Source organism: Staurois parvus, unplaced genomic scaffold, assembly GCF_062004578.1.
Source record: "Staurois parvus isolate SC_StPar_1 unplaced genomic scaffold, SC_StPar_1.0 ptg000053l, whole genome shotgun sequence".
Lineage (NCBI taxonomy): Eukaryota > Metazoa > Chordata > Amphibia > Anura > Ranidae > Staurois > Staurois parvus.
Window position 1 is genome coordinate 2,882,959 of NW_028317849.1, and position 25,883 is coordinate 2,908,841.

The 25,883-nt window shown below is 41.6% G+C and overlaps 1 protein-coding gene across 1 annotated transcript in view; it reads left to right on the top strand.

Annotated features, from left to right (window-relative positions):
• The window catches only part of MAP1S (microtubule associated protein 1S), a 41,101-nt gene that overhangs the window by 5,505 nt on the left and 9,713 nt on the right, over positions 1–25,883 (top strand). The window contains exons 2-5 of the mRNA XM_089667258.1: positions 4,426–4,527; positions 13,943–14,025; positions 14,298–14,441; positions 14,528–17,627. Coding sequence (XP_089523384.1) covers positions 4,426–4,527; positions 13,943–14,025; positions 14,298–14,441; positions 14,528–17,627 — 3,429 coding nt within the window. The remainder of the gene's footprint in view (positions 1–4,425; positions 4,528–13,942; positions 14,026–14,297; positions 14,442–14,527; positions 17,628–25,883) is intronic.

A 25,883-nucleotide genomic window follows, 5' to 3' on the forward strand; every position in this document is an offset into this window, starting at 1 on the left:
GATGAATAGGAGACAGAGCCTCTCTGAGTACAGAGAGGTACTTAACACGCAGGGCTCTCAAAGGAGTCCAGCACATGGATGCAGTGTTGCTGGTACGGGACTCAAAACAGGAATCACAATCAGCACAAATAGCCTGAAGAAGACAGACTAGACAAGAGGAAAGAAAGGAGCGAAGAGAGAGGAGACAAACAGGCACAAAAAAAGGGGGGGGGGGCCTCCAGGGGGACCACAGCGGAGAAAAGAAAAAAGAAATCTAAAAATAAGCTGGTATATAAGTGTTTGTTGTGTGTTTTTTTTTTTTTGTTTTTTTTTTGTTTTTTTAATATCGACAAGAGGGACTGGTCAAATCTGGATGGTTGAGCTATATCAAGTCAAGGACGCCATGTCCGTAAAAAATTTTGTATGGGTGTCTAACAGTATAGCTGTCAACTTTTCGTTGACCATTATAAAGTTCATCCAGTTTTTGACAGCCTCGAAGCTGAGGAGGGGAGTCTTCCAAGCCCTCGCAATTGTCACATTGGTGGCCATGAACAAGTGCGATGCCAACCGCCGTTCGGGATGAAGTATGCCCAATAATGGTTTAAATAACATTGCTTCGTACGGGTTGTGTTTAATGTCTGTGTGGAACATAGTGCAGAGAAGGGCGTAAACTCTGATCCACAATCTGCACACCTTGGGGCAAGTCCACCAAATATGGACCATGGTACCCGTCCGCTGACAACCTCGAAAGCAAGTCGGGGAATATGTGGGAATAAAACGAGCCAGACGAGCAGGCGTGTAATACCATCTATAAAGAACCTTGTATGTGTTTTCTAGAATAACATTCCTAGAACATTTGGATAATTGTTGGGGCATGCCTCCTGACTCTTTCATCCAGTTTGGAGCAACATCCTGATCCAGGGAGGGTCTGTGTTGTACCAAATACCTTCCACTTCTTAAAGCGGAGTTCTACCCAAAATCCTATCTGTAAGTATCGGCTTCCCCGTACGAGGAAGCAGATACACTGACAGGTGTGCAGGAGTCCTGCATGGCATCAGCAATCGGCCCATCGCTGGTGCAATGCTTTAAATGTGCATTTATCTCTTGTTGAAAGGTGAACTTATCCTTTTAGATGGACTGTAGTATGTTTTCAGCACAAAGCACTAAAAGATGTTGACTTAGGGAAGCGGGGTGCGCTTCCTATTACACATGCATGAGTCGCGCTGCACTTTGTGAATGGTCCCATAGACTTCTGGCACCTGTGACATGTCCCAGAAGGTTGTGAATGGGAAGGGGGCAAGAAGAACTTCTGGGGGATCCGCTGCAGTGAACCGACCAGGAGTAGGAGTGGGCACCTGTCAAATCCAGGTACCTGTAACCCCCCCCCCCCCCCCCCCAAAAAAAAAAAGTGGCAACAATAGAAGGGGAGGAGGGCATAAAGCAGAACTTTCCTTTTTTTTTTTTTTTTTTTTTTTTAGGATGAAGCTCTCTTTAAAACACTGCGTCCTGTAGCGCCAGATGCAAAAAAACAATGCAGACACAAAAACTGACCATGCTGGGATAGATGTGCTTCCAGTAAGATGTAAAGGGGACTGGCAGGATCACCAGGAATTTCACACAAAGAGAACAGGCTACTTTTTCATACAAATACATGGTAACAGACACATATCAGGAATATGAAATGTTGAAGTAACCTATTTTAAAGTATAACTAAAGGCAAATCCTTTTTGCCTAACTAAAGGCAGTTTTTTTTTTTTATCATTTTTAAATACACCTATGATAACATTCTAAACCCTTAATTTTTTTTGTAAGTGGGCAAACTTACAAAATCTGCAGGGGATCAAATGTTCCCCACTGTAGTTACTTTAAAAGCTCATTTACTCTGTATACATATTTGAATGCCCATAGTCTGATCACAGGCTAAGTTCACATTTTCAAAGAAAATAATGCAAATTTCTTGTAGGTTAAAAAAATGTGCATTTATTATGGAACCCATAGAGTATTGCACCCAGTATCAGCAGATTGCTGGTGCAATGTCAGGCTCCTGCAGACCCAGGATGGCTGTCGAGGGCAGGTAGTTACCTGAGAACAGGTAGATCATTCACCAGCACACTAGCAGTTCATTCATAACTACATGCCAGCGCCAGACCCCCCCCCAAGAGCCTGACAGTGACCATCAACACCCTACCCCCACCCGATAGAGCCCTGAGAATGACGGTCGGGCTCTGCATACACCATCAAGCAGCCCCTCTCAGATCCCACCTAGACCCCATGCTGCATATATTCCTTCTTCTGGGGGAAAGTGCTGCCCCCCCTAAAAAAAAAAAAAAAAAAAAAAAAAAATGCCGCCCTAGGCAAATGCCTTGTTTGCCTTGTGGTAAATACGCCCCTGCCCCTGCACAGCCACACTATTTTCAAATTGTGATTGCAGATGTGAGTAGAGGATCCAGGGAATGCTGCAGATGCTGGAACTACTATAAATGGGTGTAACATGTTCCAAAAGTGATGTTTTTTTTTTTTTTTTATCCTTTAAAGCAGTGGTCTCCAAATTGTGGCTCGGGGGGCTGGATACTTGCTTTTATCTGTCTCTTGGGGCAATATTTCATCCTCTGACACCAACAATGAGGCATAATTCCCCTCCCAATGACATTATTGATGGGACACACTTGCTCCCAATGACATCAGTAATGGGACATGATTCTTCCCACCCAATAACACAAACAAGGGGGCTCAATTCCTCTGACATCAAGGTTGTTGGACATAAGCTATGAAGGGCAGTTTACTGTCTTTCAGCCTTTTTAAGGGGGATGGCTACAGGCCGGCTCCTCTAAAGTCTAGGTTACAACAACCGCTTCCCTGCACTGCCCTGCATTTTTGTTAATTTTCCGTTATATCTACAGCTTGCTCATCAGATCCAATGTTCCGTGAGCTGTAAATCTGAATTTTTTTTTCAGGGGTTCCTTTTGAGATCTCAAACTTTTTGCCAAGATTTCCTCCAAGGTAAAAAGGACATTAAACTGGCCCTTTTTTTTAGAAAGCTTGGAAACTCCTGCTTTGAGGGTGACTACAGTCATCAAGATATATATGATTTGAAGAATTGTAGTTTAATGGGTAGATTAACTCCTACACCATGTCTGATCAGGTATGGCAGCTAGGGTCTGATCTATTTCTTCATGCTACAGGTCAAGTAATGTGCATCACTTAGCAGAATGTATTCTCTCAGAGATCACAATATTCCCCCTTAATGTCACCTGCAGAGAGAGGTAATCTCTGAATGAGTGTTGCATATTACTGTATTCTTTGCTCCATAAGACTCACTTTTTTTTCCCCTCAAAAAAATGGGGGGGGGAAATGTCTGTGCGTCATATGGAGCGGCTGGCCTGGTATTCCCGCCGCTGCCGTATTAGAGTACTGGGCCGGCCGCTCGGCTCTACTGTGAAGAACCCGCTCCTCTATCTTACCTGTTCCTCGGTCCAGCAGTGTTCTGCTTCCATCGGCCGTCTTCTCTCCTGGGTTCTGGCATCTTCAGTGTGGGCACCCGGCTTCACAGCTGGGTGCCCACTGCGCATGCGCGAGAAGCGCTGTGCTTTGTGAATGTGCCCCGTTGTCTTGTGGGACCTATCACGTTTCCCACAAGACGAGGGGGAGTGGATACCTTTCAAATTCGAGTCTGGGCCCTAAAGTGTGTGTGTGTGTGTGTGTGTGTGTGTGTGTGTGTTGAAAGGACAAAAGGGGGAAAAATGGTTCCAGCAGTGAAAAGTTACTGTCTTGGCCTGTATGCCTTCTCTTAGTGTTGGTAAGCCCACAACCGTAAAATCAATCTGTATATGCAGTAAAGCATGCTTGTAATACTCACTAGATCTTAAGAGGGTTAATTTTCTGCATTGTGTAAAAAGTATGTTTTTTGATTCTGTCTTCTCTGATCCTGCCCTTCTACTGTCCCCAGTCCATTTGCTGATAGAACACAACCTTTGGGGGCAAGCTGCACATGCTCAGTTTGGTGTGTATTGCTAGAGTGTTTTTAGCAGTTTATATTTACTAAAATAATTGAATGCAGGGTCCTGGGTTTAGTAATACTTTAATATATACTGTATGTATATGTGTAGAATGTTTCTGTATGTATATGTGTAGAATTTTTCTACAACATATTGCTTTACCTTTTTTCCTTTTATACTTTTTAATGTAATGTGCATGATAGTCAAAATACTAATGTGTAATGTTAAAGGGGCGTTTGTGTGACTTATTTTGGGTTTTCGCCTCAACACATGCCTAGAATGTCACTTCTGTCAATTACTATATATTATGCTCCTGAAACCACTCCAGTATGTAATCAGTCAATGTATTTTTGCATTATTCTTGCTTGAAATGGGGAGGACATAGTCTTCATTATTATTGCAGAACAGAAATATACCTGATTTTAACTTTTTTATTTGGTTTTCTTTGTAGGTTACTGTTCCTGGGAAATAGATTCATCTGTTTGTAATTTGGATGATCAGTTGAAATTATTTGTATCTCGCCATTCAGCAAATTTTTCCCAAGATGTGAAAGGTATGGTAATCCTGATTTTATATTGTCTGTTTAATACAATGTGACTCGTAATATTAAACAGTTCATTTCCTGTGTTCTTGTTATACCGCCAATATGAATTTTATGTTCCTAATGCTGAACTCCAGTCACAAAAACATACATTCACTTTGTGTGCACGAAGTGCTTTTGCAAACCAAGATATTGCTGTGTAATAAAACTGATAGAGTAAAGGAGAGTTATAATCCTTGTCCGATAAATATATATAATATTTTTTTTTTTTTTTTTTTTTAATCCATCTGTGTCCCATTGTGGAGATTTCACTTACTGTCCCATAGCCAAACAGGAAGTGAGAGGAAATCCCTGCACATTAAGGGAATTCTTTGGGGACTCCCAGGTTATCAGAACTGGTGCCCCTTTGTAAAAATGTTTTTTTCCTTCTATTATCTGGGGACAACCCAAAATTTTGGGTTTTTCTTTCCTTTACTTTAATTGATTAATGGTAAACAGAACAAAGCGGATAAATCTCCCTAACAGTGGCACAGAATGCAATAATAACTGACAGGTGTTCTAATCCCTCTGCCCTTGGGACACTATACCTCCCACTGATGCAAGACATTATTTCTCCCACTGAAATTGAGATAATTGATTATGAGTAAGGCTGGACTTTATCTCATGGCTTTCTACAGTATGTACAGTGTTGGCCTGGCATAGACTGTACCTTCATCCCACAGCTAATAAAAATTGAGGGTTTGAAGCTTTTCTTTCTGGATTTTCTCCCACTGACACCGAAAATGGGGAATAATTCGTACCACTGACACCAAAATGGGTCATAATTCAACTCACTCACACCAAATATGGGGCACTGTTTTTGATCTCACGGACGCCAGGAAAATTTCAACCCCACTGAACCCCCCCCAAAGTCTGAAGGACCGTAAACTGACCCTTTTGGAGACCCCCTGGTCTAGAAAGCTAATGTGCAAGCTCCCAAGTGATGAGCACTATTGTATAATGACATTGTAATGGGAATGCAATCTCCCTGCTTCTGGAAATCATTTTGTTTTTGTTGTAGCTTTAAAATGCAAGAAAAAAAATGCTGCATGTTGGGGAATCAGTGTGAGTTGTTTTGGAAGCTGAAATTGCTTTTTCACACTAACTATTGCTTGAATAATCATGTCACGTGGGATATGTTCTATGCATAAAGTATGCACAGTACAGTCTGTGAGATGACTATCTCGGAAAACAAACACCGGTTTAGGATCAATTCACTCTTTTGAAAAGTGCTTCGACCTATTTTGGTAGAGCAAAAATTAATACACACTGTACCCAAAAAAGAGGTAGCGCTACAGAGAGATGTGACTGTTATCCATAACAACCAATTGCATTCCAATGTTCATTATTCCTGGCTGGGCAGAGCAGATAGTGTCTTCTCATTGATTGCTGTAGTGTACTGTGCATTCTGCTTTAACGTTTTTGTAGGAGGGCGGGGCCTCACACTTTTGTGTGCATGTGGACTTGTGGTACAACAACGCTTTCTGTTGCCCTAGGTTTCCAGTGGCACCCCAACAATGGGGGGAAAAAAAACCATGCCGGCTGCTCAGAATATTGCAACACGTGGTAAAATGGAATTAAAAATGTTAAATGGTTTGTTTCAACTGCCACTGGCATACTTCCTTTAGACTCCATCTGCCTGGACGGTATGGTCACCTGCTGACTTGGCACCATCCACAGGCAGCTTAGCACTTTAAGAAGAAACAGAAGTTGAATCCAATACGTTTTCACTTCCGTTAATCTTAGTACACAAGTTATTTTTTCAGCCTTTTGAAGTGTAAGAAGACCATGACTGTCCTAAACCCTGTCTCTGTGAAGCACTAACATTGGCTAAGTGAACATGGGAGAAATGGGCAGTGTATAGCCAGGACTGAACTAACTAGTACTAAAGAAAAGGGGGCAAGGGGAGAAACCAAAATCATAGTAGACAAGTTGTAGGCAGGGGCGGAATGACCATTTGGAAACTCGGGCAGTGCCCGAGGGCCCAGGGTCAGTAGGGGGTCCCCATGAGATGCCCCTGGTATAAATTTTTTTTTTTTTTTTTTTTTTTTTTTTTAGGCTTTTTAGAGTTTGGGCAAGGACACAAGGGCCCCATGATCCCCTATTGCCCGGGGCCCCATGAGTTGTCAGTCCACCCCTGGTTGTAGGTTTATTTTTTATTTTTTTCCAAACCTTACATAACTAATTGCAATGCACAGTGTCGGATGCAGTGGTGTAAAGCATGCCGCCAGTGGACTCTAGAGAAGTGGAGACATGTTCCTTGGAGTGACGGATCACGTTTCTCTGGCAATGTCTGGGTTTAGCTCCCTCTCCTAAATGCTGTTATGTTTTGTCTCATCTGCTAGATCAGTGGTTCTCAACCTTTCTAATGCCGTGACCCCTTAATACAGTTCCTCATGTTGTGGTGACCCCCAACCATAAAATTATTTTCTCTGCTACTTCATAACTGTAATTTAGCAGTGGGAGGACTAGCGCCCTATCACTGATGTCAGTGGGATGAATAGTGTCCCATCGTTGGTATCAGTGGGAGGAATAGTGCCCCATCGTTGGTGTCAGTGGGAGGAATAGTGCCCCATCGTTGGTGTCAGTGGGAGGAATAGTGCCCCATCGTTGGTGTCAGTGGGAGGAATAGTGCCCCATCGTTGGTGTCAGTGGGAGGAATAGTGCCCCATCGTTGGTGTCAGTGGGAGGAATAGTGCCCCATCGTTGGTGTCAGTGGGAGGAATAGTGCCCCATCGTGGGTGTCAGTGGGAGGAATAGTGCCCCATCGTGGGTGTCAGTGGGAGGAATAGTGCCCCATCGTGGGTGTCAGTGGGAGGAATAGTGCCCCATCGTGGGTGTCAGTGGGAGGAATAGTGCCCCATCGTGGGTGTCAGTGGGGGGAGGAATAGTGCCCCATCGTGGGTGTCAGTGGGGGGAGGAATAGTGCCCCATCGTGGGTGTCAGTGGGGGGAGGAATAGTGCCCCATCGTGGGTGTCAGTGGGGGGAGGAATAGTGCCCCATCGTGGGTGTCAGTGGGGGGAGGAATAGTGCCCCATCGTGGGTGTCAGTGGGGGGAGGAATAGTGCCCCATCGTGGGTGTCAGTGGGGGGAGGAATAGTGCCCCATCGTGGGTGTCAGTGGGGGGAGGAATAGTGCCCCATCGTGGGTGTCAGTGACACAAATGATGGGGCACTATCCCTTCCACTGACACCAATGATACTTACCTTGCTGACTCCTGCTCCAGCCTGGGCTCCCTCTCCCATCTACAGCCTGCATACCTGGCTGCAGCAGCAAAATTTGCACTTACCTGTCAGCTGTCTTCCTTCTCTGGCCTCTCTCTTCACTCGCTCCTTCAGCTCCCTCGATCTTCTTCGATCTCCGCGCACTGCCGCTCGGCTCCTCCTCTCCAAGCTCCACCTCCTCGCCGGTGATTGGCCGCCTGTGTGCCTCTCCTGAGCTACAGTTCCGGTGGCCGATCGGCGGCGAGGAGGCGGAGCTGTTGAGTGATCCCGGAGGTGTGGCCAGGTTACAGGGGCAGCATATCATCCCGCCCACAGATCGCCTGAGACAGGAGCGGTGTCTCGGTGCCTAAGACCTCTTAGGCGACCCCTGTGAAATGGTCGTTCGACCCCCAGGTTGAGAACCGCTGTGCTAGATCATGGAATTCAGTGTTTGCCGGTTTTTCTACCTGCTACATTGTGATGTGTACTTATACAAGGTCAAACAAGGCACTGTTGTGTGTCTTAGGACAGGTGAAGTTAGTATCTGGCAAAACGTATTTAGTTATTTCAGCTGCTCCACAGCTGATGATTGTAAGAATGTCACTCTCTGCTTCTTCCTTGACCAGTTGCTGATGAGAAATGCCAAATGTGTATATGGCTTTGAATACTTTCTTGGAGGAGTTGGTCTTGTTGGAGAGATGGCATTGCTCCAGTGCATATGGAAGTAAATAGAATTTCAGTTTGTTTTATATGCAAGATGGACTATGCTGTACAGCAGTACATAATCGAGATTACGAGGACTCCAGTGAGGAGTAAGGCCATATAAAAGTAGGAGTTTAAAAATAGTATTTTCATACAGGCTAGAGAATTCAAATATTAAATTTCTGCAGAGTGTACATAATGGCATGAAATATGTCCGATATTGAGCAGGTCACATTACAAGTCTTCCACCGAATTCTTTGCCTATGGGTGATAGATGGAGTCAGCTTATATGGTAAAATTCTGCCCTTTTTTAGATACAGGAATTCTTATTTAAAGATCTCTAGCCAGTGCCTCCTTGCAACTCAAGTTTATAATATTATTATACAGGATTTATATAGCGCTCACAGTTTGCTCAGCGCTTTACAATATAACGGGAGACAATACAGCTCAATACAAGAGGGTTAGGAGGGCCCTGTTCCTTGGAGCTTACAATCTAGGATGTAGGGGCTAGTGGTACAAAAGGTAGTAACTGTGGGGGGTGGACTGGTAGGAAGAGTAGAAGATTCCATTATTAGCTGATGGCAGGATAGGCTTCCCTGAAGAGAGAGGTTTTCAGAGATCGCCTAAAAGTGAGCAGAGTAGGAGATAGTCTGATAAATTGGGATAGAGAATTCCAGAGGTTGGGTGAAGCTCTGGAGAAGTCCTGGAGACAAGGAAGCTGGAGAGTACGGTTTGGGTGATATTTGGAGACGAGATTGGTGATGTAAATTGGGGAAGAGTTATAAATGGCTTTATATGTTAATGTTTTGAACTTTTATCTGTTGGGCAACGGGAAGCCAGTGGAGGGATTGGCGGAGAGGGGTGGATGATACAGAACGTTATCATCCCCTTCCCCAAGCTGGCTACTGTATATTGTGGGATTCCCCCCAAATATAAAATACTCAAACCATCTTCTTCCTGAACTTGTGGTCACATGACACGCTAGATCCCAACCCTTCTGCTTTCTGTAGGTTTGGAGGTTTTCTTTTAGTGTCTATGCTGCCTTTTGTAATATGGATACTTCCTGTTGGCAGTCCAGTTAGAGGGCCCACTTAGGTTCCACAAAACTGCAGCAGTGTGATGACATGAGGGGAATCGACGCAGTTTGTCAGTACTGCATACTGTTCACTAATAGATCTGGGCCCCAGATGAAGTGGGCTTTCTCACATGAGGCCACAACTTCCATAAGTATATCTGTAGTGAGAGATCTGTTTGCTGCCGTTGCTTGTCTGCCTCTAAATGCTAGCTAGCTGGCTTGCTTTAGACTTCAGGTTACAAATGTGAAACAAGTTTGCAGCAAACAGAAGTTTGCGAGAAGTCAGAATTCTCATTTTTGTTTTTGAGTCTGTTGCTACAACCCCAATCCAAAAAAGTTGGGATGCTGTGTAAAGCCTTCATAAAAACAATTTGCTAATCTCTCTCCCTTTTTTTTCTTCACAATAGAAAACATATTTTTTTTTTCTTAATGTTACATTTTAGGGCTGCAACTACAGATTATTTTTATAATTGATTAATTGGCTGATTTGTTTTGATTAATTGGATAAACCTCTAATGTGTGGTTTATAATTTAATTAACATCTAAAGTTTAAAAAAAACAAAAATTTTTTTTTTTTCTTTACCATCTATATGCAGTGGTAATATAAATAACCAGCTATATGGTTAGGGAGCAAAATATCTAATCCACTCTGAGAATAACAGACAGACATTTTAGAGGTTGAATCTGAAACATACTATCAGACTCTGAGATCAAAATTTTTTTATTTCTAAAGAACACGGTTTTGCAGATTTTCAGTCAGGATTGTAATGTAATATTATGCATGACAGACTCCTTTATCATAGGCAGATAACTTGTTTACACGCTACCTGCATCTTTGTACACAAATTACCTTTTTGAAAATTTTTGTTTTAATGTCCATTCAATTTTCTAATAATTGGTATGGTCAAATGGACTTTTTTTTTTTTTTTTTTTTTTCCCCACAGTGACTGGAGAATACGAAGAAGAGAACTTTTTCTCTATTATTATTATTATTATTTATTTTTAACAGTGTATGTGGTTTTCGTTCAGAAATTACATTAATTTTTAAAACCTGAATGTTAAAAGCAAGTGATTTTTTTGAACGGCATTCATTATCATCCATTCATCAAATGTACAAAGAATTGTCATATGAATATTCTTGTCCGAAAATCGATAAGTGTTTTGGGTTAAAAAAAAAAAAACTATTCGCCCTTTTATAGTACAACAACAGCAGATAATCATTTAGAAGTGGTTAATATTATATTGTGAAACTAAAAAAAAATATACATACTTGCATAGTATCTCACAGAAGTGAGTACACCCTTTACATTTTTGTAAATATTTTATATCTTTTCATGTGACAACACTGAAGAAATGACACTTTGCTACAATGTAAAGTAGTGAGTGTACAGCTTGTATAACAGTGTAAATTTGCTGTCCCCTCAAAATAACTCAACACACAGCCATTAATGTCTAAACCGCTGGCAACAAAAGTGAGTACACCTCTTACGTGTCAATATTTTGTGTGGGCACCATTATTTTCCAGCACTGCCTTAACCCTCTTGGGCATGGAGTTCACCAGAGCTTCACAGTTTGCCACTGGAGTCCTCTTCCACTCCTCCATGACGACATCACGGATCTGGTGGATGTTAGAGACCTTGTGCTCCTTTTACCTTCTGTTTTGAGGATGCTCCAAAGATGCTCAATAGGGTTTAGGTCTGGAGACGTGCTTGGCCAGTCCATCGCCTTCTTCTTTAGCAAGGCAGTGGTCACCTTGGAGGTGTGTTTAGGGTCATTATCTTGTTTGAATATTCCCCTGTGGCCCAGTCTCCGAAAGGAGGGGATCATGCTATGCTTCAGTATATCACAGTACATGTTGGCATTCATGGTTCCCTCAATGAACTGTAGCTCCCTAGTGCCGGCAGCACCCAGACCATGACACTCCCACCACCATGCTTGACTGTAGGCAAGACACACTTGTCTTTGTACTCCTCACCTTGTTGCCACCACACAAGCTTGACACCATCTGAACCAAATACGTTTATCTTGGTCTCATCAGACCACAGCACATGGTTCCAGTAATCCATGTCCTTAGTCTGCTTGTCTTCAGCAAGGTGGGCTTTCTTGTGCATCATCTTTTAGAAGAGGCTTCCTTCTGGGACGACAGCCATGCAGACCAATTTGATGCGGCGTATGGTCTGAGCACTGACAGGCTGAACCCCCCCCCCCCCCCACCCCTTCAAACTCTGCAGCAATGCTGGCAGCACTCATACATCTATCTCCCAAAGACAACCTCTGGATATGATGCTGAGCACGTGTACTCAACTGCTTTGGTTGACCAAGGCAACAATTCCCTTTTTTTTTTTTTTTTTTTTTTTTTTTTCCCCCCCCAGATCCTCGGAGTTCTGTGCCATGTTGAACTTCCAGTGACCAGTATGAGTGAGAGTGATAACACCAAATTTAACACCTGCTCCCCATTCACACCTCAGACCTTGTAACTCTAAGGAGTCACATGATTCTGGGGAGGGAAAATGGCTAACTGGGCCTAATTTGGACTTTTTCACTTAGGGGTGTACTCACTTTTGTTTCCAGCAGTTTAGACATTAATGGCTGTGTGTTGAGTTATTTTGAGGGGACAGCAAATTTACACTGTTATACAAGCTGTACACTCACTACTTTACATTGTAGCAAAGTGTCATTTCTTCAGTGTTTTTCACATGAAAAGATATAATAAAATATATACAGTACCTCACAGAAATTAATACACCCCTCACATTTTTGTAAATATCTCCTATATATATGGTAATGAACATACCCAGATGTAGGCTCTACAGAGTATTTTAACTGGGAGTCCGACATGAAGCTGTGTAAAGGGTAGAGGGGTGAGGATAGTACCTTTTGTAATAACAGTACTAAAGGCTGAGACTTTTTTTTTTTTATTTTTTTTTTTCTCTAATCATTTATTACACAATACTGGTGAACTTTTATTTTAAAGTGTAAAGGCAAAACTTTTTTGTTAGTTTTGGGTAGAATGGAGAGGGATTGAAATGTTTGTCAGGTTTTTATTGCTGTCTGTGCCCCCATCAAGGAAATTCACCTTCTCAATTTTGTCCTGCTTACCATGATAATTGAAAGTTTAAATAAAAAAAAATCCCACATTTTGGGTTGTCCCCAGAAAAGTAAGGGTTTTTACCCTCACTTACTATATCCAAAATGAAGAAAAAACGTTTTGCCTATAGTTCCACTCTAAATTTAATTGTAATGCCTTATATCACCTCCAGTCTTTCAGCCTCCAACTTATCTGGGTTCAATTGCTGACCTTTTCCTGCACAGGGCCCTTACAGTGATTGGTAGAAGAAAAATACACACGTTTACAACAAACATGTTCTGTGTAATGGTTTTGCACAGAACAACCTTGATTCTCCTCTTCTGGGGTTCCCCACCATTGCTACTGGCTCCTCCTGTCTTCAGAGTCCCCCTATAGCAAGGTTAAAAAACTTCTGCCTAATAGAATCGCTTACTGCTCCTGCCCAGGACTACATGTCTCATGAGGCATTGCTCATTACACATTTACAAGTTCCTGTGCACACTGACATGTATGAACAGTGCACTGAGCTTTGTGTACTGCACTTTATATACTGACATGTATGAACGGTGTACTGAGCTGCATGTGTGCTGCACTGTATTTTCTGATATGTAGACAATGCAGACTGTATACAGGACAACTAATCCTCTGACCAACTAATCGATTATAAAACAAAAAAAAAGTAGTTAACTATTTTCACAGTCGATTTATAATTGTTGAATAGTTGGTTCAGCCCTAGTACATTTTCTCAGTTTAAACGTTTGATATGTTTTTTCTATTGTGAATAGAATATGGGTTTATGAACTTTGTTTTTATGTAGATTTTATACAGCATCCCAGCTATTTTGGAATTGGTGTTTATAAAATTACTAAAGCCAATGTGCCAACATAAAAGCAGGACAGCTGTAGACAAGTCGCCAATAGCGGCCTACATATTTTTGTCACGACATGTTCCTTTTTAGCTGCTGACTTTGTGCATCCTTGGGAGTACTTAAACATGTCCTCTTTCCTCACACTAACCAGCCTCTCTGCTTTGTTGTCTGACACTTAAGCATGTGCCTGATGTAACACAATGCATGCTGTGGTTTTACCTGCTGACCCCTATGTTGCTACAGGACACAGTAGGGACATTGTGGTCAGCAGCAGGGGACAAGCTATTCAACATTTCCAAACAGATTGAAATTTGGTCTTCTTACTGACTGGTAAGTATTTCCTCTTTTTTTTGGGATATTTTTGTCTAACCTCCTTTTGCTAGCTGCAGCTTCAGTTTTAAATAAAGATGTTCTAGGAAAGCTTTTAATAGGAGATGGATATAATTGTCTTGCCTGTTTTTTTTGTTTATAGGACAAAGAAGCCTCCATCATGCAGGAAACAACTTGGAGACCTTAGTTCTGATCAACCCTTCTAAGTCTTCGGTGTGCGGTGAGGTAAGCTGAAGTTTTTTTTTGACTTGGCTTATATAGGTGTAATTGAGTAAATATGTATTCATTCTCTGTAATAGTTTGGCACAAGGAGAGTATAATTAAGCAAAGTAAATTTCAACTAATCACTCTGGCCTTAATGGCTTAAAATCTAATTTTAATTTTATTGGGCATATGCAGTGTACATTGGGGAAGGAAACCCAAAAAATCCAGTGGCTGCTTACAAGTTTGAGGCTATTCAAGACACCCCTATTAACCACAAAGGTTTTGTGTTTCAGATCCGGAAGTTGATTTGCCATTCCTCTCAGCACAAACTGTTGATATTTACTGGTCCTTTCTTTGAAGAAACTGGTGAAATGCTTCTACAAGGTGGAGGAGCTTTCTCTATAGAAGACTTTATTCAGATATTTACAGATAAAGAGGTAGGCTGTTTAAAATGATTAGTATAGGAATAGTATAAACAACATGTTTCGGGATGATAAAACATTATGTTTTCAATTTCTTTTAGATTGGAGAAACTCTGAGCTCATCTGATCCCACGTCTCATGTCAGCTTGACTGTTTCCTGTCCTGAAAACTGGGACCTATCACAGTTGGACAAATGTAGCCTCCAAGATTTTATTGAATTGCGGTTTAACAAGGACAAAATGTTTCCTGAGACAGAGGGTCTACAAGAATTAGCAGAGTACCTGTCTGAATCCCTTGAGCCCTCTTCTCCCTTTGAATTGCTGGAATCTCCCACAACTGTGGGCTTTTTGAAGTTATTCAAACCATGCTGCTATGTATTCCCTGGTGGTAGGGGGGACTCTGCTTTTTTTGCTGTCAATGGATTTAACATGTTGGTGAATGGAGGCTCTGATACTAGGTCTCCATTTTGGAAATTAATACGCCATTTAGATAGAGTGGACTCTATTCTTCTCACCCATTTGGGGATCGACAATCTACCAGGCATCAATAGCTTACTGCAGAGGAAGATAGCAGAAGGAGAAGAGGAGAGTTCTCAAGGAGCACAGCCAAGTGATGATTGGCTAAGAAATTTGATCTCTCCAGAGCTAGGTGTTGTCTTTCTGAACTCTCCAGAGAAAACTATTTATGAAGAAGAGCTCAGTACAGTAACAGTTAGGGAAGAGGTTATGCTTACGCTGCGATGTTTGGAGAAGCTTGGTATTCCACCAGAACCTTTGTACCGAAGCAATAATGCAACTGTTGAACCAACTATTCTTTTTCAAAAGATGGGTGTTGGTAGATTAGAAATGTATATCTTGAACCCTGTGAAAGGTAGTAAAGACCTGGAAACTTTCACAAAACAGTGGCCTGGAATATTGAAACATAAAGGGTCAGAGATGCCGCTGACTTCTCAAACCTCAGTCTGCGCTCTGCTTGTGTGGCATCCTTCTGCACCCTCTGAACGAATTGTAAGAGTGTTATTTCCTGGTTGCACACCTCAAAACCAAATTCTTGAAGGTCTGGAGAAGTTGAAACATCTTGATTTTCTAAAAGATCCTGTCATAACACGAAAAGACTTGGAGATTAAGGGAAGCAATTTTAAAAGTAAGGGTGTTGCCAAATCTTCTCGGACTGGAAGCAAAGAGAGTCTTGCATCTGGATCAGGAAGACTAAGTGCTGAACTGAAATTTAGACCAGTAAAAGATAAGCCACTGAAGACTTCTAGAAATGAACTGAGGCCAGAAGGGAAAGACAAAAACAAGGTTGCTGTAGAGGCTGGAACAGAAGGAGAAAAAATGAAGGAAGTCAAAGCTAAAAATGAAAATGCATCTGAGAAACAAAGACCAGATTCAAGACTGAAGACCACAAAAGAAAAGCCTATAATGAAAAAAGAACAGCCAAAAGATGAAAAGAAGCAGTTTGGCAAAAAGGATGCTGATTATGCAGAAAAAAAAAGAGACGTTAAAAAGGAGCTGCGACCTGTAGTTGGAGAAGCCAGAGCAGAAACTCCAAGGAGGGTTGCCAAAGACAACAAGGGTGAAGAAGTTAAGGGCACAAAAGTTGCTGTAAAAGACATGAAGAAAGCTACCACAACACCTGCAGATTCGAGGAGACCAATTCCCAAAGTAGGTTCTTTAAAGAAAGAAATGGGCAGCATAAAAAAGGATTTGATAGGTAACCGAATGTTGGTCAAGGGTAAGCCCCCAAGTAAGGAGCCAGTGAAGGAGGTTGGCAGCCAGTCAGCTGAAAAGGCTACTGATTCTGCATGCAGCAGTACTACTGGTGAACAAATGACAAACCATCAAGCAGCAGGTAAAGGTATCAAGGCTGCTGCATGTGCACCTATTAGCACTGGTGGACCTATTAATGGGCATGGTGTACATGCAGAAAATGGACTGTGCACAGCTGAGCCTGAGAGTCCAAATGGATTTCGGTACCTGGAAACAAGTACCCCCAAAGGCTTAGCTCCTGCATCTCCATTGGCTAAAACGCCCAAAAGCGATGTTAGTGTGAATTTTGACCTGACTCCCACAAACTTGGAGGTCCAAGAGAGAGGCAGAAGTGTACACCATGCCCAGGATTGGCTGGATGATCCTTGTGGAAGCTCTGAAGAAAGGACTTTGGAGATGGCATCCCCAGTCAGCTCAGAGCATCATTCACCAGCAGTATCACAGCAAATTTGTGGTCAGTCGCTACCATCAGTAGATGGAAGAAATATTAACTCATCCTCCTCCTGGAGAGCCCCTCCAAGATCGTCCCAAGAGAACTCAAATTCTTCACAGGGAAGGCAGACCAGTTGCCTCTCCTTGAGCCCTTTCCGGGAAGATCTACCTGATGTCTCTCCAACTATAACTACTCCTTCACTGCCTGCAGAAGTGGGGTCACCACATTCTACAGAAGTGGATGAATCTCTTTCTATTTCTTCCTTTGAGCAGACCCTTCCTCCTGTTAGTGAGTCTCCTAGAGATGTATCACCAGACACCCATATGCCAAACAGAGTAGGTCTGAGTCTGCCTGTTCGTCCTTCACATTCTAGTGAGCTTGAAGGCCAGTCTGAAAGGTCAGCCTCTCCTCATGATGTGGACCTCTGTTTGGTATCACCATGTGAGTTTGAGCATCATAAGTCTGATGCTGTAATAAGCCCACATGATAGTGACAGCGATCCTTCCCAGGAGTTGCCCAAGCCCCCAGGCTTTTCTGGGAAAAAAATTCCAAATGGACCAGAGACCCCACCTACTTCAGTAAGTGAATCTTTGCCCACAATATCAGATTCTGGACCAGAAGAATGCCCTTCCATAGCTGTTGATGGTGCTTCAGATTCAGAGGGTGATAACACTCCAAGACTTTTAGATCCTGCTCCACCTACCATAAAGGATCCTCATCCCCTTCCTCCTCAACCAGGCACTTGCATGGTTGACCCTGAAGCTATGCCAATAGATCATGGAGATAAAAAAACTCAAAACCAGTCATCTCCTTCCAATGTTCGAAGTAACCCTAGTAAGTTGCCTGGCAAAACTAAAGGTGTTGGGGATAAATCTGGCAAGGTTGCCACAGGAAAATCGGACATGACACGTGCTGGAGCAGACACCAAGCCATCTATAGCCAGGCGCAGTATAGGAAATTCAATGAAGGCCACCCCTACAGGAAGTTCCTTCTCAACAGGTGAGTAATTTGTGTGGTCATTGTCTTTGATAATACAATTCTGTCCTATGGTGATAGGTCTCACTATCTATGGAGGAGCAGTGTTGCCAAACTAAAGCAAAAAAGGTTAGGGCTACAAAACATACCCCCACCCACCTCATTTCCATAACGTGGGGAGATATTTTGTAGTCCACAGAGAACTATGAACAATACTAACTGGTAACAGTCACTAACAAAACCACTGATATTGAACAGGTTTAATGTGTTTCTTTACAGCAGCCCATTCACATTGAAAGCCATGTGTAATGTGGTCAGTGCCAGGTACATTGCTAGGTATTAGGGCATTTGCACATAGTTTAAATTCCATGAAATGTTAAAATGCCCATTATTGCAGTACATAATTATGGGCCCTATCAAGAGACAAATTGTTAGAATTGTCTTAATGCAAGTGCAGACAGGGAATTGGGACTAAATCACATCAATATACACAAAAACCCAATATAACCGAACTCTCTTCTTGAGAGGGGAAGTGAACCTGCACAGGCTGGTTGGCAGTGACTGCTCCCACATTTTGTTCTTGCAGGTTCATTTTAACGTGGTTTGTGCGTGGTGTGGTTTTTTTTTTTTTTTTTGTTAGGCATACACCGAGACAATAATTTTTATTGGTGAGTACAAGTACCATACTTTCAGTCAAGTACTGGCCAATACTTTGCGTTTATGGACGCAAATTGCGCCGCAAAGATTAGCATGCAATTTGAACAGGAATACGCTTACTGTCCAAATCACACATTTTCTACACTGCTCCTGTGTGAACACAGGCATGTCATAGCCCAAGTTCACATAGGGGTGGTGCAGGAAAGCTTCCTGCAGGCATTCCACGCTGAGACTCTGTAGTAGGAGAGGAAGCGGTGGGGATTTGAAATTTGTTGATCCATGACCCAAAACAGAGTGCCACCCAACTCTCCTGTGTCTGGGTGCCCCTCCCTGCAGCTACTAGCTGGCTTTATCCGGGGTAGACGTGTCTAAATCTCCCTTGCTTCTGAAGCATGACGGCATCACCACCCTGTCCACTGCCTATTGCAACTTGAGGGGGGGGGGGGTGTTTTGACAGGCGGCAAAAAACACAGCTCAACTGCATATTTCGCTGCCCCCAATTGCCCCAAATTCTAAACAAGGTCAAAGGCTTCATGCACGCAGGGCATATTACAGTGAGGCCATGTTTTAGCTGCAGAGGGATCCACGGGTGTTCCGTGCATCCCCATGCAGGCTGTCCCATTGATGTCAATTGGGATGCAGCAGTTGTAAAAAAAAAAAAATTTAAAATTAGATATATAATATATATATATATATTTTTTTTTTTGATGGGAACATATGGTCAGTAATTTACGCCGCCTGCGTACAAATATGCGCAAATGCACATAAATCTTAATGCATTTTCCCTAAGAATATATTGTGGGCGCATATCCATATTGTAAAGCTTCTCAATTCTTAGATGTGATGGCCGCATTAGTTTATTTTTTAGGCCAGGGAAAAGGAGAAGAAGGCTCCGCAATATTTACACATTATATTTAATTTCTGACAACAGGTAGGTGTACAGCTATCAAATTGCCAAGGGCTCAAAACCTAATATATCAACTAGTAATCACGATGATTGTAAATTGTTCCAACATATGAGATGGAGTGAGTAAGATTAAAGATGTGGAAGCAAATAGAAGTTCAAAAGCGAAGATGTAACTTGGAAAAGTTGGTTATATGTAAGGACAACATATATTCGGTTCAAGCTACATTTTGTGTATGATAAACTTACTTGTATGGCTAGATAATGAGCTTACTTGTGTGAATTGTCAAACCATTGGCCAAAAAAAAAAAAATCTGTCTTTTTGGCCATACAACCTTTGTCCAGCACTTTTTTTTTTTTTTTTTTTTTTTCCCTGGCGAGATTTCAAGCTCTTTTCTAAACGTGTGGTCAAACAAGAATCTTCAGTATCCAGATTCAACAAGCTGGACAGGTTTGTTGCTGGGACCAGGGATACACTGGGAGATTTCAGTGCACGCTTTGGTGATATGAGATTAGTGTTACCTGATCTACACCTATTCATATCTCCCAGATCTCCTTCGTCTGCTATGCAGAGTTGAGAAGGTGGTATTTCCGGTGGTTCTCACTGTACCAAATTCTTCCAGGAGGAACACTTGCATGTTCAGACTTCTTGCATACACAGTTTCCCACATCCTCAGGACTATGGCTTCAACAGCCAAGCAACCAAAAAGCAGGATGGGGCACTGGACCTTGGGACAAAGAGATGGGGGGCCTGTGTGACTCGGCCATCCCTATCTATCTGAAGCCTAAGAAATTGACTCTTCACAAAGTCTTCCATCACACATCTGGAGTCTCTTTTGCTCGGTGGAAGGAAATTTCACCCCAGGAAATACTCTGTGGAATATATCCTGTGCTTTCTCCATTCGGGTCTCACTCAGCATCTGGTTTTGAGTACCATCAAAATGCAATTCTCGGCCTTGGCTGTGTGTGTGTTGTGTTTTTTTTTTTTTGTTTTTTTCCTGGCAGTACTTGAGTCATTGGTTTAAATGCCAGCTATGGCACTACCTACCTGGAGTTTGCACGATTTGCCTTTTTGTGGGTTTCATTCTGGTACTCAAGTTTCCTTCCACACTCCACACCTAGTCTTTGGCCGTAGTATGTAGTGTATGTATGAAATGTGCATTAGGGACCTTAGATTGTAAGCTCATTGAGGGTAAGGACAGGGACTGATGTTAAAAAAATAAATAATTAAAATACTCTTGAGTTTGTTAGCTGCAGGCTAGATACTGTGCCTCCTTGGAACAGAAAAGATTTGTCAAAAGACCTGCGTAACAAGATAATGGAACTTTATGAAGATGGGAAGAGGATATAAATAGATATCCAAAGCCTTTGAATATGCCAGTCAGTGCTGTTCAATCACTTAAGAGGTGGAAAATTTGGGGATCTCTTAATGCCAAGGTCAGGTAGACACGATCTGCAGCCACAACTGCCAGAAGAGTTGTTCGGGATACAAAGAAAAAGCCACAGGTAAACTCAAGGGTAATACAGGCTGCTCTGGAAAAAGAATGGGGTTGTTTTTAAAGGACAATATTATGATACTTGAACAAACATGAGCTGCATGGTCAAGTTGCCAAAAAAGAATCCTCTTACTGCCTCAATGCCAGGAAAAAGCTTGGTGAGGCATGTCAAGGTGTTATCGGGCATATTGTAGCAGGACTTTTTTTTTTTTTTTGCCATGCTCAGTCAGTTTCGATGGAGACTGTCGGTGGACAGTCGTTTTCAGGTCTCTCCAGAGATGTTCAAAAGAGTTCCAGTTGGGGATCTGGGGCTGGGCTGTTCTAGAACATTCACTGAGTTGTCCCTGAGCCACTGCTGTGTTCTTGGCTGTGTTCCTAATGTAGTTGTCATGTTGATAAGGTCCTGGGCACTGTGGAACAGGTTCCATTGAGGATATCTCTGTACAATGCTCCAGTCAGCTTTCCCTCAACCCTGACCAGTCTCCCAGTCCTTACTGCTGAAAAACACCCCCACAGCATGATGCTGCCACCATCATGCTTCACTGTTTGGATGGTATTAGGTAGGTGATGAGCAGTACCTGGTTTCCTCCAGACATAATATTTTAGAATTGAAACCACACGGTTCAATTATGGTTTCATCAGACCAGAGAATCTTATTTCTCACAGTCTAAGAGTTCAGGTACTTTTTTTTTTTTTCTTTTTTTTTTTTTGCGAATTCTGAGCAGGCTTTCATGTGTTTTGCTCTGAAAAGAGGCGATCTAGCCACTCTTCCTTAAAACCCAGATTGGTGGAGGACTATAGTGATGGATGTCCTTCTGGAACTTTCTCCCATCTCCACACAAGATCTCTGGCGCTCTGTCAAAGTGACCATTTGGGTTCTTGGTCACCTCTTACTAAAGCCCATCTCCCGATTGCTCAGTTTGGCTGGGCAACCAGCTCTTGAAGGAGTCCTGGTCGTGCCAAACATATTCCATTTGAGAATTATGGAGGCCACTGTGTTCTTGGGTACCTTCAGTGCAGCAGAAAATGTGTTGTGGGTTTTTTTTTTTTTTTTGTAGCCCTCCCTAGATCTGTGCCTTGCAATAATCCTGTCTGAGCTCTGCAGGCAGTTCCTTTTTGACCTCATGTCTTTTTTTGCCGTGATGCAGTATGCATTGTCAGCAGTGAGGCCTTTTATAGAGAGGTGTGTGCCTTTTTACAAATCATTCCAATCAATTTTAATTTATCACAGATGGACTCCAATCAAGTGTAGAAACCTCTCAGCAACAATCGGGAAACGGGAGGTACCTATGCTAAATTTCCAGTATTGTTGCAAAGGGTCTGAATACTTGTGCCAATGTGATTTCAGTTTTTAATTTTTCATACATTCAGACATTTCTAAAATTCTGTTTTTAGGTTTGTCCTTATGGGGTATTGAGTGTATATTGATGAGGGGGAAAAAAAAGAATTTCTACATTTGTGTAGAATTGGGCTGCAACATAACAAAGTGAAGTGGGTGTACTTGCATTAAAACAACTATTGAACATATCACCATTTTTTTTTCTAGGTAAATATATTTCTAAAGGTGCTATTGACATATTTTTACCACGTCAGTAACCACCCATGCAATCTATACATACGAAGAAACCAAAACAAGTTCAGAAATTAAGTTTATGTATAATAAAATGGAATGACTCGGAAAAAGTATTGAACACAACAAAGGGAGGTACAAAAAGCCATGGAAAGCAAAGACACCAGCTGAAATCTATTAGTAATTAGAAAGCAATCCTGCCCCTTGTCATTGCAAATTAATATCAGCTGGTTCAGTCTCAACTGGTAGCCTGTAAAAAGGGGTCTCATTACCAAGGTGTCACACAAGAAATATCTCATGATGGGGAAAAGCAGAGCTCTCTCAAGACCTTTTGCAAAACATACTGATGACATACAGATATATTCCACAGAGTATTTCCTGGGGTTACAAAAAATTTCTAAATGCCTGAATTTTCCAGTGAGCACTATTGAGGCCATAATCCAGAAGTGGAAAGAACATCTTTTTACCATAAACCGGCCAGGTGCACCTTGCAAGATTTCTGACAGGAGTGGAATCAATTTCACTTGGCGTGTTCAATACTTTTTTTTTTTTTTTTTTTTTTTTTTTTTTTTTCCCCAAATGTCATTCCATTTTATTACACAATTTTAATTTCTGAATGTATTTGTCACCACATGTCGGTAACAACCCATGCAAAGAAAACAGACAATTTTGCATGTCAATAGAACCTTTTAGAAATATATTTATCTAGAAAAACGGTGACGTGTTTGAATACTTATTTTACTCACTGCATAGAATATAACATTTTCCTGATCTGTTGAGACATGGACTCCACAAGACCAATCTGTAGCAGATTGTGTAATCCTCTGCTGGATTTCCTTCTTTCCAGTGCATCCTGGTGCCATCTCTTCTCCAGGTAAGTGATGCGCACACACCCAGCTATCCACATGATGTAAAAGAAAACTTGGTTCATCAGACCAGGCCACTGGTTTCCATTGCTCTGTGGTCTAGTTCTGATACATGCCCATTGCAGGCACTTTTGAGTTTAGCCTGAGCTCCTTAACCGGTCTGTGGCTATGCAGCTGTATGTGCAACAAACTGTGATGCTCTGTGTTATACCTTTCTGACGGATCTAGCATTAACTTTTTCAGCAATATGAGCTACCGTAGCTCTTATATTGGATTGGACTACATAGACCAGCCTTTGCTCCCCACATGCATCAATCAACCTTAGCCACCCATGACCTGGTCGCCCATTAGACTACTTTTTGGTAGGTGCTGACTCTTGCCATCTCTTCAATTTCAGAGTCCCAGCGGTCTTTCTCTGATGAGACTGTCTTTAAGGCACCGCAGTCTCTTATCCCAGATTTACGGGGGTTAGTTAACCATTTCAATACCAGGCAATTTTACACCTTCCTGCCCAGGCCATTTTTCACGTTTCAGCGCTCACACATTGAATGACAATTGCGTGGTCATACAACATTGTACCCAAACTAAAATTTCATTTTCTTCACACAACTAGATTTCTTTTGGTGGTATTTAATCACCGCTGGGGTTTTTATTTTTTGCTAAATTAACAAAAAAGACCAAAAATTTTGAAAAAAAACACGTTTTTCTTTGTTTCTGTTATAAAAGTTTACAAATAAATAAATGTTCTTCATAAATTTAGGCCAAGATGTATTCTACTACATGTCTTTGGTGAAAATAACCCAAATTAGGATGTATTATTTAGTTTGTAGGAAAGTTATAGAGTTCACAAACTATGGTATAGATCTGAAAATTGATCAATCCTGAAGTACTGACAGACAATCTAATTTCTTGAGGTCCAAGAATGTCAGAATAGTACAGATATCCCCAAATGACCCCTTTTTTGCAGAGTAGACAGTCCGACGTACTTCATAAGAGGCATGGCGAGTTTTTTGAAGTTGTATTTTTTTTTTTTGTAATTTTTTTGGAAAATTAAAAAATGAAAAATTATTTTCACTATTTTGTTTTTTTTAACATACTGTCACCAGTGCAGTACAGCGTCATATAACTGGCATGGCGGTGAACAGGGACACTGACTGGTGACAGTATGAAAAAATGTTTTATATATATATATATATATATATATATATATATATATATATATATATAAAAATTTTTTTCATATTTTACTATGACCAAAGTAGTACAATGTTACCATAGTAACATTGTACTACTTTGGGGAAGTGATCAGTATTTTTTTTATTTTTTTTTTTTTTTGTGCTTAGCTGTGATTTGGCCACATACAGTTGGGTTCATATATATTTGGACACAAGCAAAATTTTCATACTTTTGGCTCTGTATGCCACCAGAATAAATTTAAAATTAAACAATCCAAATGACTTTGAATTAAAGCTGAAAGTCTGCACTTCAAAGCGTTGAACATAAATATAAAGTACAAATTTTAGGAACTGCAACCATTTTTATACACAGTCCCTCCATTTTCAAGGGCTCAAATGTAATTGGATAAATGAATATAATCATAAATAAAATGTTAATTTTTATATATTTTGTTGAAAATCTTTTACTGGTAATGACTTCCTGGAACCCATGGACATTACCAAAAGACTGGGTTTCCTCCTTTCTGATGCTTTGCTAGGCTCTATCTACAGCTGTCTTCAGTTCATTGTTTTTGGGTCTTTCTGCCTTTTTTTTAGTTTTGCCTTCAGCAAATGAAATGCACGCTAATAGGGTTGAGATAAGGTGATTGACTCGTCCATTGCAGAATATTCCACTTCTTTTCCTTCAAAAGCTCCTGGGTTGCTTTTGCAATATGTTTTGACCATCTATACTGTGACGTGCCGTCCAATCAACTTTGCTGCATTTGGCTGAATCTGGGCTGACCGTATATCTCTAAACACTGCAAAATTCATCCGGCTGCTTCCGTCTTCTGTCACATCATCCATAAACACCAATGACCCAGTGCCACTGGAAGCCATGCATGCCCATGTCATAACATTGCCTCCACCATGTTTTACAGATTATGTTGTGTGCTTTGGATCATGAGCTGTTCCAAGATTTTTCCACACTTTTTTTTTCCCCCCGTCATTCTGGAACAGATTAATCTTCGTTCCATCCGTCCAAAGAATGCTTTTCCAGAACTAGTCTGGCTTTTTTTTAGATGTTTTTTGGAAAAGTCTAATCTGGCTTTTCTTTTCTTCAGGCTTATGAATGGTTTGCAACTTGTGGTGAATCCTCTTTAGTTGCGCTCGTGAAGTCTTCCCTTGATTGTAGACTGACAATGCTACGCCCACCTCCTGGAGAGTGTCCGTCACTTGTCTGGCAGTTTTACCATAGGGAGGATCCTGCAATCATCCATAACTGTTGTCTTCCGCGAACGTCCATGCCTTTTTATGTTGCTGAGCTTACCAGTGCATTCTTCTTTCTTCAGAATGTACCAAACTGTTGATTTGGCCTTTCTTAATGTTGCTGCTATCTCTCTGATGCATTTGTTTCGGATTTAAAGCCTTCACTTGCATGGACAACACCTTTTTGGAACACATGATGTAGGTTCACAGCAATAGATTCCAAATGCAAATTCCACACTTAGGATCAACTCCCGACCTTTTACCTGCTTAATTGAAGAAATAACAAAGGAGTAGCCCACACCTGGCTATGAAACGGCTTTTGTGTCAATTTTCCAATTTACTTTTGGTCCCTTTGAAAAAGGGG